The sequence below is a fragment of the Salvia splendens genome, chromosome 8, assembly GCF_004379255.2.
Source record: "Salvia splendens isolate huo1 chromosome 8, SspV2, whole genome shotgun sequence".
Taxonomy (NCBI): Eukaryota; Viridiplantae; Streptophyta; class Magnoliopsida; order Lamiales; family Lamiaceae; genus Salvia; species Salvia splendens.
The window spans coordinates 22,557,031-22,572,005 of record NC_056039.1 but is presented as its reverse complement, the minus strand read 5'-3'; the positions used below and the strand labels follow the sequence as shown (position 1 = coordinate 22,572,005).

The following is a 14,975-nucleotide window of genomic DNA, read 5'->3' as shown; positions in this document are numbered from 1 at the left end:
AATATTTTTAATCAACAAAAATAACTAAAAATTAAAGTTTTATAATTTTTAATTAATAAAAAATAATTATTTTTTTCTTAACGTGTAACCCAAACCCGACCCAAACACGACCCGACCCAACCCATTGTTTTAGTCAAAAATCGGCCGTTGACCGTTAGTTTTTAACGAAAATGTTGACGGAGGACCAAAATGATCAAAATTTCATATGTGCAGGACCAAAATGATCAAATATCCATATGTGCAGGACCAAAAAATCCAAAAGATAATGTTGACCGTTAGTTTTTAACGAAAATGTTGACGGGGGACCAAAATGATCAAATTTCCATATGTGCAGGACCAAAATGATCAAATGTCCATATGTGCAGGACCAAAAAATCCAAAAGATAATGTTTAGGACCAAAATCGTAAAATGGTTATATGTTCAGGACCAATTTTGGCCTTTACTCTTAAGAAAACATCTATTCAATAAATTCAATAAGAAAACCTTGATGCCGAAGAACACAAATGGAGATACATACATGAACACATAATTCTTAATCTTTATGCTGAAAAGAAGCACCTCTATAACCTATTAACAAGGAGTTGAGGAGGAGTAATAAATTTATTTGAAAGCCACGAGAAACAGTAAACAAAGACAAAAGGAGATGCCTAAACTTGGATCCCTAACAACACACGATTTTAAAGATAAGATAACACAAGTTGAAACCAAATCAAGCAGTAGAAATACTTGGTTTCTCAATGAGCTTGTGAATTGTCTTCATGTCAACTGCTTCGTTTATGGTCCCTTTCTCGACGTGATCCCACCACTTGAACAAGAAGTTATCGACCACTAACCTGAACCACGGTGACAGCTTCAAACCCCCCTCACCGGCATCTGCTTTCCGCAGAAGCTCCTTGAGCTCTTCCCGGTTCACATATTTGACATCATGTACTTCGTCTGGATTTGGGTGCACGCTCACATCCCGCACAATGAAAAGGAGATAATCCACTACAAATATCAGAATAGAAACATCAGCATGCCTTGATTGTACAATGTACACTAACTAACCTAATCGTGATTTTGAAGATGCAGCTAGCTACTTACATTCGTGCTCTCCCCATTTTCCATCGGAAGGGGCTTTGTACAGTATACGCCCCAAAGGAACAAACTGGTCGACAGGGACATCTTCAGCAGGGATGCCAAGTTCATCCAATAGCTTCCTCTGAGCAGCATTCCGCACACCTTGATAGAGACAAATTGGGTAAGACAAGACAAGACAAGACAAGACAAGAGGAGAGAGGTGTTTGGTTGTAATTAGATTATGAAGGTAATACAATACCAAGAGCATTTTCTTCGATAAGCTCAGAATCACGATATAGCGGATGGCTGCAGCAGGTGTTTGTCCACACCAACGGAAAAGTAACCTTGGTTGTGGATCGTTGCTGAGGACAAGAAAGAAGAAGATAAGGAAAAGTGGTGAGCAAAAGCCTCAAATTGTAGCAACAGCAACAGCAACAGCAACAGCAACAGCAACAGCAGAGATGGACATGGCATGAATGTATATTAGCTTACCTGAAGCAATAACTCGTATTTTGAGTTAAACAGGAAGACGCTGAAAGCTCTGTGCAACAGATTTAGAGCCTCGATCTTTTCCATCAGATGACCTGCATATGAGGTTTTCCGGTTAACGATATACTACCTCGGTCCCAAACTACTTACTTCCTACTCTATTTTGGGCCGTCGAAGCTACTTGTTGCATTTCCTTTTCCGGAAAAAACTATATTATCTCCCCTAATTTACTCTACCTTTCTTTCTCCTACTTTATTCTCTTTTCATACTTAACCTATAAACATCAATTTCTTAAATCTCGTACATGCCTCAAATAGCTTGGGACGTACATGCCTCAAATAGCTTGGGACGAAGGGAGTATGACATAAAGCAGCAGCCTTCTAACAAATTTCAACAACATATAATCATACCATCTACTACTATTTCTGGATCTCCAAAACATTAAATCAGAATCTAAAACCTAAAAAGAGGACTCACAATTGTACTTGGATTCATGGCCAACCACCTGATCATTCTCATCAACCAATATGCATCTGCATACATTAAAACCGATAAATGCGAACCCTTTTACACTGGGAAAAATGGTAAAGGTAATTCATTTTGGTGATAAAAAGAAAAATCAAAAAGAAAGAAAAAGACAAAAAAGAAAGGAAAAAGGAAAATTGACACCATCAATTCAACATCAATAGAAGTTTCAATCAACAAAACCAACATCAAGATCTAAAATTAAAAAAAAGGGGAAAAGGGATAGGGCACAAACTCGTCTTCAAACATGAGGCGCCTCTGCACGGCGTCCATGCCGGAATCGGCAGCGGCGACGTCACCCATGGCTACTGAGGTGGCGAAACGGAGGAGGAAATGGGTGGGTTTGGGATGGAAGAGAGGTTTGCAAGAAGTGGGTTTAAAAAGGAGAGATTTGAGCGGAGAAATCGAGGGAGAAGCAGCCAACCATTTTTGAAACGGGATACTGGTCAAGGACGACATTTCTCTCTCTTTTTAATGGAAATTAAATTGTGCCATTTTTAAATCTGGCTTTTCATTTTAGGTAGAAAAAAGCCGCTCATACTGTTGTGGCGGCGGCGGCGGTGGAGCCTTCAATTTCTTCTATTTATATATATATATATACACTTCCTCAATCAAAATCACACTTGCAATTTTATTTTATCCTTATTGGACTGCAATATATAGATATTTTAAAATTCTAAATTTTAGTATTATTTATATATGTGTGGGTTTGAACTCTAAATCTTAAGGGTGCGTTATGCACGGTGACGTCAATTTTAAATTGAAAACGTACCGCTAACCTCGTACTGTCATGTAGTGTTGCCCACGGTTCCAAACTCGGTGGTTCCGGTTTATAGGAATTCGGAACCGGAATCGGACCGTGAGGCTATTTAACGGTTCCGGTTCGGAACCGCCGGTTTTCGGATGGTTTATACGGTTTCGGTTCGAAAACCGGCGGTTTCACGGTTCGGTTTTTTTTCTATGTAAATTGAAATAAGACGAATAAGGTGAAAATGATATCAATTTTATTGAATTTGAGTTGTAATGGACAATGATACATTACAATTTACAATACATATACAAGTATACAACATACAACAATGTAATATAATTTACAAGTGTCGTCGGAACGTAAATAAAAAAACATGAAATGGGGGGATAATGGATGAATTTGAATTCAAAATCAAAATTAAAAAATTTTGAATTTCAGAAAACCGGCGGTTTTGGCAGAAAACCGCCGGAACCACCGGTTACACTGCCAAAACCGCCAGTTCGGTCAACAAATCGTCTGCAAAAACCTGCAACGTGTCAGCCTCGTGTTCCGCACCAGAACCGAAAACCGCCGGTTTTGCGATTAACCGCTGGTTTCCGGTCCAAAAACCGTCGGTTTTGGCCGACAAAACCGGCTGAAAAAGCTGCCCCCACTACTGCCTTGGTTTCCTCGCCGGAACCGTGAAACCGCCGGTTAACCGGCGGTTCGGTGACGGTTCCGGTTCGAAAAATTGACACGGTTCCGGTTCGGCGGTTAACCACCGGAACCGGAACCGGTGGGCATCTCTATTGTCATGTGACACGTTATCTAGCAATATTAGGGGCGTATCATATAATATTCATTAGTGGCATTTTAGATGGATTTACGGATTGATGATAGTAATTGTGGATTGCAGTGTAGATTGTTGAGTATCGAATTATTGTCTATAATGCAAAATAACTGCTCCCTCCGTCCCAGCCTACGTGAGACATTCATTTTTGGTACGTCCCAACCTAAGTGAGAAGTTTCCTTTTTGACAACAATCGACTCACTCCTCTCTGCTACTTTATCCTCTTATCTCTTCTATTTTATCTTCTCTCTTACTTTATTCTCTCTTTCTCTTTCTTACTTTACAATCTCTCTTCCTTAACTATTAATAATTTAATTCACTAAACACCACAACCTAAATTCTTGTGCCAAAATAGAAACGTCTCGCTTAGACCGAGACGGAGGAAGTATATACAAAAGCAATCAGTCTATATATATACTCCCTCCGTTCTTTGTTAATAGAAGCATTTATTTTCGACAAGGAGTTTAAGAATAGTGTGTTAAATAGATAGTGAAAAAAGAAAGAGAGAAGAAAGTAAGAGAGATGAAGAGAGAATAAAGTAAAAGGGAGAATTATTTTTTGCCAAAAATAGAAATGACTCAAATAACTTGAAACTTTCCAAAATAGAAAAATGACTCTATTAACATGAAACGGAGTATAATGCAAATTAAACATTATATGCCTATAATGCAATACTCAACAATCTATACCACAACCCATCTAATACTATCATACAATTTGCAGAAAATCCATCTAAAACGCATACTAATTAATATGGCAGAATAGGCTCCTAATACTGCAAGATAACTTGCCACGTGACAGTACGAGGTTGGTGATACGTTGTCACTTTAAGAATGATTGTCATCTTAATACATCCTCTCAATCTTATTTTCATTGAATTTTCAAATTTTTAACTATGGTCTTGATTCAGGTTAACTTGTTCTATAAATGATTTTTTATTGGATTAACACCTCTCTAATTATTTATACTGAACTCAAATCAATTTTAGTATAAATATCATATTAAATATGATTTTACTCCAACCATTTACATTAAACTCAAAATTAAAAGAATATTTTCTGTATTATGCCTTTTTTCTCACAAAATTAGTTTTTTATTTAGTATAAACTTAAAAATAGATCTTTTTTAAAAATAAAAAATATAATTGATTTTAAAGTATTATAGGAGCTATTTACTTATCTCATTTTAAGTTTTAGTGTACTATTAAAAAATATAAAAGACCAATGTAAGTTTAAGTAGGTCCATCTATAATTCAATTTATTGGTGATTAGTTTCTGTCACCTAAGTTTTTATAAAATAAATTAAACTACAAGCTCGTAGTATTATTTTTTTCGGAGTGGCCCGCATTTTTTGATGTTTTAATTACCTAATCAACCTTAGTTAAATGCTAAAAAAGTTAGATTGCCTAAAGTCAAACATTTATGCTAAATTAAATGCCACTTGTAGCGCTTTAATTTGTGCTTCTAAATAAAATAATTTATTATCTCACATTCATACGCAGCAAATTTGCAATTAATGCTTTTCTATTGGATAATATTATTCATTCACAATTTAGATACAAATACCATTTAATATAGAATGTAACTAGATGCTTAAACTACAGCCTAGTAGTAAAAGATATCACTTCCTTTCCAACTAGGCAAAGATCCTTGGCTGATTTTATACGATTAATTTATCTATTGTATGGGTTTATTTAATTATTATTGTTTAAAAACAACAAATTGCGAATCACGAGGGCAGATCGGGGGATCTCTTCTACAATAGCAACAACAGTTGGTATAAATTCTATTTGCGTAGTTGGTATACCTAAGATCATAACCTTTCATATATTATTCCATATTTTGTCATACTACAAACAAATAATCCAAGAATAAGAGCAATTTGGCGGGAGTGAGATGGATGACTAATTGACTATTCATAAGTATTTCATAACAAGAAAACAAGACTAAGTGATTTTCTTTACATACGAAAAAAAAAATACTACTATTACATCACAACATACATGTGTTGCAGAATAACAGGATAAATACTAATTAGTGTACCAAATATTTATACTTATTCAAAGTGGAAACGAACTTTAGATACCATTGTACAAGTGGTAGAAATAGAATATTATGACTTCTTTGTACCATTTGACTTTTTTTTATTTGTTTGAAAAATAAATAATTTGTTAATGTTTAAATTACTTTTAGTCTTTTTCTTCCTAATAATACAATCGATTCATGCATTAAAACCAACATATGCGATTCCTATTTATAAAACTAAAAGCAATTTATTTTATTTGGTGCAAGAGATGTTGTTCATATCGCTAACTGCACACGTCAATAAGCAAAAAATCACAACACCCTATGGTAACTAGCTACTAAGTTATACTTCCCCGATCCAAATTTAACTGTTCTCAAATTTTTATTTTAATAAGCCCCTTATTAATTATCTTATTTTATTTAAATTATTTTTAGTAACGAGCCTTACATTCAACTGGCTCATTTTATTCACATTTTATTACTCCCTCTATTCATGAAAAATAATCATATTTTGCCATTTTGGGATGTCCACAAAAAATAGACTCATTTCTGTAAATATGGAAAGTCTCTCTCATACTTTACCAACTTTTTCTTCTTTCCCCATATTTTACTGACTTTTTCTCCTTCTCTTTACTTTACTAATTTCTCAGTAAAACACGTGTCGTTCACAAATGAAACTATATTTGTGGACGGAGAGAATATGATATTAATATATAAAAGTAGTACGGATAAGACCATGGGTTCCGAGCTTCAAGAGTCATTAGTACGCTGTGAGAGGGCAAAGTCATGCCAAGGAGCTAAGTTGCAGCTGGGGCACCATATGGCCGAATTTACTCATTTTTAAGGCTTTTTCTTAGATTTTCGACTCCATATATATATACTCATCCGTGAGACTTTAAAACTTAGACTTTGATGAATTGATATTGGATCTCCAAGTGAGTTTTTCCCTTTGAAAAGGTTTATCAAATTCCTTCTTTGTAGGTTCTTTATTTTCTTTCTTTGATTGAATCAAGTCGATGTATGCATTAATGCGTTAGAGGACCTTGTGAAGATCATAATGAGGATCGAGCTAAGGTTGCATGCAATATGGAAGTGCATGAAGAAGTAGAGGCTGGTGATCACTTGAAGCCGTTTAGAGCACGAGAAATTTACCAAAATGGTACATGCACCAGCTTGCAATGTTGAGAAGTTTGTTGGTAATTTAGCAAACAAAGTGCAGGACCATAAAGGTACTTGGAGGAAAGTGTTGATGAATGGGTGATACGATCATGGGAGCCATGCATAAAAGGTTTCAGCCGCAGCTGAATTCCATGAGTAGTCGGTCTATTAAAATGACTTCCAAACAATCTTTAAAGGCTAACAATGTCTTTGTCACTGAAAGATGTTTGTGTAAGTATCTTGCACACCTCAATCTGCGTGATACGCTCGGATTTTACACTATTTTAAGACCATTATTTGGTCCGTTTTGAATGTCAAAGTCACATTACATGTCCATATTTTGCATATTTTATCTATTTTGGTATTTTGACGTGTGTTGTGAGAAATGTGTAAAATAGAGCCCAAAAAGATAGCTAAAAGTCAAAGTTGGAAATCTGGAGCTTTCAAGACGTCCAACGGTCCACTGCAACCCAGCCAGCGACCGCTGGCCGACATCGACCGCTGAACAGGTAGCGGTCCGCTCCGGGAAGGTTGTGCTGAAAAGAAGAACACGCCCAGCGACCGCTGGGGTGCGCGCAGGCGCAGTTAGGAGTGGTTCGGTATGGTATACCGAACCGTGAGTGTCATACCGTATACCGTACCGTAAGTTACGGTATGACAAAACACTATACCGATACCGTACCAAATTTTTGGTATACCGAATTCCGGTATACAGTAAAATTCGGTAAGGTAGTTTTTGATACCGTTACCATACCGTGTTTTCGGTATACCGAATTGCGGTACGACATACCGTTATACCTGTTATACCGGAAAAAAATCTATTATACCCAAAATATGCAAAAAAAAACAATTTAATTTTTATTTTTGTATAATAGAGAATTCTATTTTTAAATTTTAGTATAAATATAACATAAATATTATATATATTTGTGTTTTTATATATAATAATCAATATGTTACCGAAGATATGCCGGTATACCAAAGATTCGGTATACCACGGTATAGGAAATCTAATATGTTACAGTACCGAATTTCGGTACGGTACCATACCGTACCAAAAACTATGGTATACCGAAAAATTGGTATTTTCGGTACGGTAAATCCAGTATTTCGGTATAATTCCCCAGACCTACGCGCAGAAGTTTCAGTAGCTACGGGATGATTGCCAGCGACCGCTGATTAAGAGACAGAAGCTACGAATCACTCGCCAGCGACAGTTGGAGAATGTGTAACGACCCGCTAGGAAAACGCGGCGCACGGATTTGACCTACTTTCTTCCTATAATTTACCATACTTTGCTTCCTTTTTCCTTAATTAAGGGTGCACGAATTTGTGGCTATATATACCCCTCAAGCTTCATTATTAAGGATCTTTTCTTTGCTCCATAATTCCAGAGAGAGAAATAGTTGAGAGTTCTACATTGCTGAAGGGTTTTGAAGAAGGAATCAAGAGAAGATCAAGGCTACAAGGATTCAACCTTTGGGTTTTTTTTGCTTTAGTTCTTATGTTCTTTATGATTTTCCAACAAACTATGTTTTTAGATTATTCCATCATATGTAACTAAACTCATAAAATTCTAGGGATGTGTTAGTAACGACCTTGGTTATACAATTCCTATTTATTTAATATCCATTTTGTTCATACTTTGTTTCTATTCTAAGTGTTGGATAACTGCTTCATGTTTGAGTGAGACATTCTGTGATGATCTATTGACTTGTTACATAATCGTGAGAGGAGGTTGACGAGTTAGAAGAGCTTAGTTGACACTACAATTAGCTTCCTTTAAAATGACCCTGTTAATTGAGAGTGAGGACTTTTCAAGGGTCTTAGGAGCTTTAGGGAGTAACAAATCTAGGATTGACGCCCCTAGTGTATGTAATCTATGCTTGTGACACATGGGCAAAACTTATGTGACTCGTTCTATCAAAGTTTGAACTGTGCTAGGGTGTTATAGTTGGAATTTGTATAAGCATAACTGTGAAAGCACATCCCTGGAATTCCCTTATCTCATATGTTTTGTGATTTATCTGCATTTAGTTGTTTATTTCTGTTTTTATTATCAAAAATCTCAAAACTTTCGGTTTTCCAAATAGTAAAAGAAGCTTAGTAGAAGGTAGACAATTTGTGTTTGTTTTTCTTGTGTTCGATATCCGGTACTGACCTTTAGCTATACTATATATACTCTGTATATTTGTAGGTTTATTTAGTGCTAATAAAAAGTACATTACTGCGCAGAAGAGAGGGCGTTTCCAGAGGAAACGTGCGGCCGGGCGAAATGAGACATGGAAAACGCCCGGTTAGGCGTTTTGCACGTTTTTGCACATTTGGACGGAAAATTCACCCGGGCGGATGTTTTTGCCACTTTATAAAATACCCGGTCGAGCGTCGATGCTGTTTTTGCCGATTTTATCAATTTTTAAGGCATTTTCTTAGGTTTTCAACCTCACCTATATATACTCATTTGTGAGACTTTAAACCCTAGCCGATTGATGAATGTTGAATGTTAAAAGACTCCTATGGAGCATCTCCTCTGTGAGATTTTATCCAATTCCTACTTGTAGATTACTTGATTTTCTCTATTAGATTAAGTTAAGTAATGGTATGTATTTATGGTTATGTATCCATAAATTGCAGAGCCAATGGAGTGTTTGTCTTGGTGAAAGAAGCCTAGGGTTGCCCTCATTTTCTTACGAGAAGTCTTAGGTCCCAAGGAGGATTCCTCCCTCTTTGCATCTTCTTCCCATTTCTATTCTCTCCACTCAAATTCCTTTTTAGTCTTGTTTTTGTGGCTAGGCTCGCATATCCTTTTTTATTTGTGTTACGATTGAGGGTCAAACATTATTTATGGCATATCTTGGGAATATGGAAGGGTTTAATCATAAGAATCCTCATCATTTGGTATTCAGAGCCTAGATGCATAGTTAGTGTTTGATTATTTGCCTCTATGAAATTTCTTTTCCTTGTTTTAGCTTATGTTTGTTTATTGATATGTTGTTGTTAGATCGGCTGAATTTTGGTGTGTATGATTCTTGAAACTATTTACCTGCAAAATTAGAGCAAAAAATTCCATCATTTGATAGGTCAAATTATTATTAAAAAAAAATTAACTCCTATATAAGGGAGGAAATTACAAACAAACTCATATACTATAGATAGGAGGAAATTACAACTGATGTTAAGAGCGCTCGAACTCGGCACCTCATGCAATAATGTCTAAGCTCCCTGCCGCTAGGACAAAGGCTCTGGACATTTGATAGGTCAAATTAATGTGTGAAGTTATTGTCCAGTTTTATGCCCTAGTTTGACAGATTTGGGAAAAACTTGAAATCGAGGATTATCTTGAAAACCTACTTATCCTCCCCGCTATGAAGTAAGTACCCACAACACGTCTTCCTCCACTATCTTCATCTTCTAAAGTTTTGATTGTATTTTGATTAATTGAAAAACTTACCGATTATAACTAACCGGGTTCATTATCTACTGATAGGGCCTATTTCATGCATCGGTTTATGGGTGAAATACATGCTACTTGATCTTCTAAAGGGTTAAGCCCTATCCATACCGTGGAATGGTGACGAGGAAAAGGGATGCCACAATCGACGTGGCAAGCATGTTCAAGGACATGGATGTGAAGGTACCACTCTTAACGGCGTTAAAAATGCCCCCGATCAGTAAGTTCATTAAAGACTACCTAGCAGGGAAGGTCAATGAGGAAGGGAGACTAATTACAGATGAGAACGTCTCTGCCGTAATCTAGAAAAGCGATCTCTCCTCCAAGAAAACTGATCCTGGAATGTTCACGCTTCCAATTTCAATCGGAGACATTCAGGTAGAGCACGCCATGCGCGACTTGGGGGCATCTATCAATGTTCTGCCATACTCCATCTATCGGAAGCTAGGAGAGGCCAAGCTAGTCGACACGGATATAATGATACAGTTGGCCGACAGATCATGCATTCACCCCGAAGGAATTCTGGAAGACGTTATTGTAAAGGTGAATAACTTTCTATACCCAGCTAATTTTTTCGTAATCAAGATGACAGAGCCCACAACAAAAGAGTCGAGTGGAGTCCTACTGGGACGACCGTTCTTGTCTACGGCCAACACTATCATAGACGTCCGCAATGGGACGATCAGTCTGGACTTCAAAGGAGAGTAGTATACGCTCAATATCAATGAGGCCATGAAGAGGCCAGCCGACGGAGAGAACGTGTATTCTGTGGATGTAACTGAGCCCTTGGTGCAAGAATTTTTGGAAGAAGAATTTTTAAAAAGGCAGTTCACGGACTCAGCTGTAGATGAAGAGGTCGAAAAGGAAGTAGAAGAGTGGTTTGAAACAAATAAGGTCGGAGAAATGAACGACCAAGCCGTCGCAGAAGTAATGAACGACCAAGCCGTCCAAAGCCAACTGGGTCGAGTAAGACAGCTCAAGTATCTAGCATTGCAAAGCAGCTTGATCAACGAAAGCCACTGAGTGATGAAGCTGCAGAGAACCCTCTGCCCACCGAGGAGCCAAAGCCCGCTAAAGAGTTGAAACCTCTTCCAGCACATTTAAAGTACGCCTTCCTGGGAGAAGGCGAAACTATGCCCGTCATTATAAACAGTCAATTGACCCAAGGGTAGGAAGCCAAGTTACTGGAAGTATTACGAAGGAATCAGAGGGCTATCGGCTGGAAGCTGACAGACTTGGTGGGCATTAGCCCGGATTTGTGTATGCATCACATCCGGTTGGAGGAAGGAGCCAAGCCACACCGCGATCAACAACGGAAACTCAACCCCAACATGAGGGAAGAAGTGCTGAAAGAAATTGTCAAGTTAGTTTCAATCGGAATTATCTATCACATTCCCGATAGTAACTGGGTCAGCCCAGTGCACATGGTGCCTAAGAAAGGAGGGATTCAAGTGGTGAAAATTGAGAAAAACGAATTAATCCCGACAAGGCCAGTTACTGGGTGGAGAATGTGCATAGACTATAGGAAGCTGAACCAAGCCACAAAGAAAGATCACTTTCCTTTGCCGTTCATTGATCAAATGCTGGAGAAGTTGGCAGGGAAACAGTACTTCAGTTTCCTGGATGGTTATAGTGGCTATTTCCAGATCGTTGTAAACCCAGATGATCAAGAAAAGACGACGTTCACCTGCCCCTTTGGCACTTACGCTTACAGGAGGATGCCCTTTGGCCTCTGCAATGCTCCAGGCACTTTCCAAAGATGTATGATGAGCATTTTCTCAGACCTATTGGAAGATTGTATTGAGATCTTCATGGACGATTTCACTGTCTATGGGGATGATTTTGATCAATGGCTGCATAGCCTGAACAGGGTATTGGAAAGGTGCCGCTAGAAGGATTTAGTTCTGAATTTTGAGAAATGCCATTTTATGGTAACTGAAGGAATAGTCCTGGGCATGTAGTATCCAGCAGGGGAATAGAGGTCGACCCAGCAAAGGTAGCAGTTATTGCAAAACTCCCTTACCCTACAAACCAGAAGGAGATCAGAGCCTTTTTAGGGCACGCTGGATTCTACAAGGAGGTTCATCAAAGATTTCGCAAGGATAGCCCAGCCTCTAACAAGACTTCTCCAGAACGATGTGGAATTTGAATTCTCAGATGCCTACAAGGCCGCTTTCCAGTTTCTGAAGGATCGATTGATAAGCTCTCCAATAATATGTGCTCCCAACTGGAATCACCCCTTCGAGGTGATGTCCGATGCTAGTGATTATGCTGTGGGAGCGGTATTAGGTCAGAAAATCGAAGGGAAGAGTAACGTCATCTTTTACGCCTCTAAAACTCTGAATCAGGCACAAAAGAACTATGATGTGACCGAAAAGGAAATGCTATCAGTAGTCTTCGCGTTTGAGAAGTTCAGGCCTTATCTGCTTGCGTCCAAGGTGATTGTCTATATAGATCATGCGGCCATCAAATACCTCTTGACAAAGAAATAGTCAAAGCCGCGGTTGATCATGTGGGTACTCCTTCTATAGGAGTTTGATTGGGAAGCAGTGGATAAGAAAGGATGTGAGAACAAGGTGGCAGATCACCTGAGTCGAATTCTGCAAGAAGACAATGGTGAAGCCATTCCAGATGCTTTCCCTGAAGAACATCTCTGCCTGATCAAGTCAATACCCGATCAAGGAAGCAAGGGACAGAACACGAAGAAGGAGCCATGGTTCGCAGACATGGCTAATTACTTGGTAACGGGGGAGTTACCTAGAAGTGACAAAATTTCAAGGGCACAGAAGTTAAAACTTAAAGCGATTCCCGATACTACTATTGGGATGATCCTTACCTGTGGAAAATGGGGGCTGATCAAGTAAACAACAAGGAAAATACTTGATAGTGGGTTTTATTGTCCATCCATCCATAGAGATGCTTATGAATTCTGCAAGAAGTGCCCTCGATGTCAACTTACCGGAGGAATATCCACTAGAGACGAAATGCCTCAGATCCCCATCATTATCTGTGAAATATTTGATGTATGGGGGATGGACTTCATGGGACCCTTTCCCGCATCTGAAGGTAATCTTTACATACTGGTGGCAGTGGACTATGTGTCCAAATGAATCGAGGCAAAGGCAACTAGGACGTGTGAGTCCAGAGAAGTGGCGAAGTTCTTGAAATCTAATATATTTACCCGATATGGAGTAGCACGGGCCATTATCTCTGACCAAGGGACTCATTTCGTCAACAGAACAATCGAAGCTTTGATGCGAAAATATGGAGTCCACCATCGCTTATCCACACCTTACCACCCACAATCCAATGGCCAGGCTGAAATCTCTAATAGAGAAATCAAGGCGATTCTAGAAAAGACAGTCAATCCCACGAGGAAAGATTGGAGCCGACGACTGGAGGACGCACTTTGGGCTTACAGGACAGCATTCAAAGCGCCTATTGGAATGTCCCCATACCGGCTGGTATTTGGGAAGATGTGCCATCTGCCAGTGGGAGTTGAGCACCAAGCTTACTGGGCAATCAAGGAAATGAATATGAATACCGAGTCTGGAGCCGCAGAACGGAGGATGCAGTTACAGGAGCTGGAAGAACTTCGTCTGGACGCCTATGACTCTGCCATGTGGTACAAAGAAAAGATGAAAATGTGGCATGATAAGAACCTTCGCAAGAAGGAACTCAAGGTGGGCCAGAAGGTACTGCTGTTCCAGTCCAGACTGAAATTGATGCCAGGAAAGCTTAGGTCAAGATGGATAGGCCCGTATACCATTGTCGCCATCCGAACGAATGGATCAATCGAACTCCAAGGAAGCGATCCAGACTCGCCTTCATTTATGGTGAATGGTCATAGGGTGAAGCCGTACAGAGAGGGAATTGAGACATTTGTGGTGGAAGACATTCCACTACTCATGCCTGACCCTCGGCAGTAAACAGTTAAAGGAATGATGGAGTACTCATGGGTAGTCTGCTTGATCAAGCAACAAATTCTTAATCTATTTAAACTGATCAAGTGACGTCCTATGAGAACTCGATCAAGTCTTTCGTAGCTAGTGTAAATAGTTTTTCGTGTGTTAATTTCTTTTTCTTAGTTAAAAAAAATAATCGGAAGTAAAGACGGAAGCTGATCAAGTGGTATTAATGGAATTCTCATATGAAATTAATTGTCCACTTGATCAGAACAAATTGAATTTAATTGGTGGTAAGTGATTGAGTTGATCAGGGCAGGTGGTGAAAGGACGCGCGCAGTCACTGAAGATGTGTCAGGCTGCAATGAAAGGACGTCCTAGGGAGAAGGAGAAAGCGTATCAGAGAAGCTTTGCCAGCTGGCACTCTGAAAAGGCGCGCCCGTACGTAAGGAGTTGAAAAGATCTGAACAACCGCAGGGATCTCAACAGTAGAGGATCCCAATAGCCGCGATATCATTATAAAAAGCATATTTCAGATCCGTAAATCACTTTTACCCAAGCTGCCTACATATCATTCCTTTTGCTCTCGTTGAGAATTCTCCTCAAATTCAAAACCCTCTTTCAAGAAAATCCAAAAACTACCCACCATTACCAGAAACAATGTTGCTCGAGCAACTCCCGTCATCCTCCTCTTCCAGTGCCCGTGCTGATAGTGCTGACCAAGAAACCTCCTCACAAGCCCATATAGGAAACCCTAGCCCACCTACACCAACCGCCGCTCTA

The 14,975-nt window shown here is 38.9% G+C and overlaps 2 protein-coding genes across 2 annotated transcripts; one reads left to right on the top strand and one right to left on the bottom strand.

Moving 5' to 3' along the window:
• Positions 1-446: 446 nt before the first annotated feature.
• LOC121745230 (isopentenyl-diphosphate Delta-isomerase I) lies at positions 447-2,639 on the bottom strand. Its single transcript, XM_042139044.1, has 6 exons — positions 2,310-2,639; positions 2,027-2,082; positions 1,553-1,644; positions 1,320-1,422; positions 1,085-1,222; positions 447-988 (listed from the first exon to the last, which is right to left on the bottom strand). The coding sequence occupies exons 1-6, from the start codon at positions 2,531-2,533 to the stop codon at positions 711-713; spliced, it is 891 nt and encodes a 296-aa protein (XP_041994978.1). The 5' UTR covers positions 2,534-2,639; the 3' UTR covers positions 447-710.
• Positions 2,640-11,795: 9,156 nt separating this feature from the next.
• Positions 11,796-14,216, top strand: LOC121745918. Its single transcript, XM_042139864.1, has 7 exons — positions 11,796-12,169; positions 12,229-12,367; positions 12,420-12,725; positions 12,864-13,147; positions 13,202-13,353; positions 13,483-13,912; positions 14,030-14,216. The coding sequence occupies exons 1-7, from the start codon at positions 11,796-11,798 to the stop codon at positions 14,214-14,216; spliced, it is 1,872 nt and encodes a 623-aa protein (XP_041995798.1).
• The last annotated feature ends 759 nt before the right edge of the window (positions 14,217-14,975 follow it).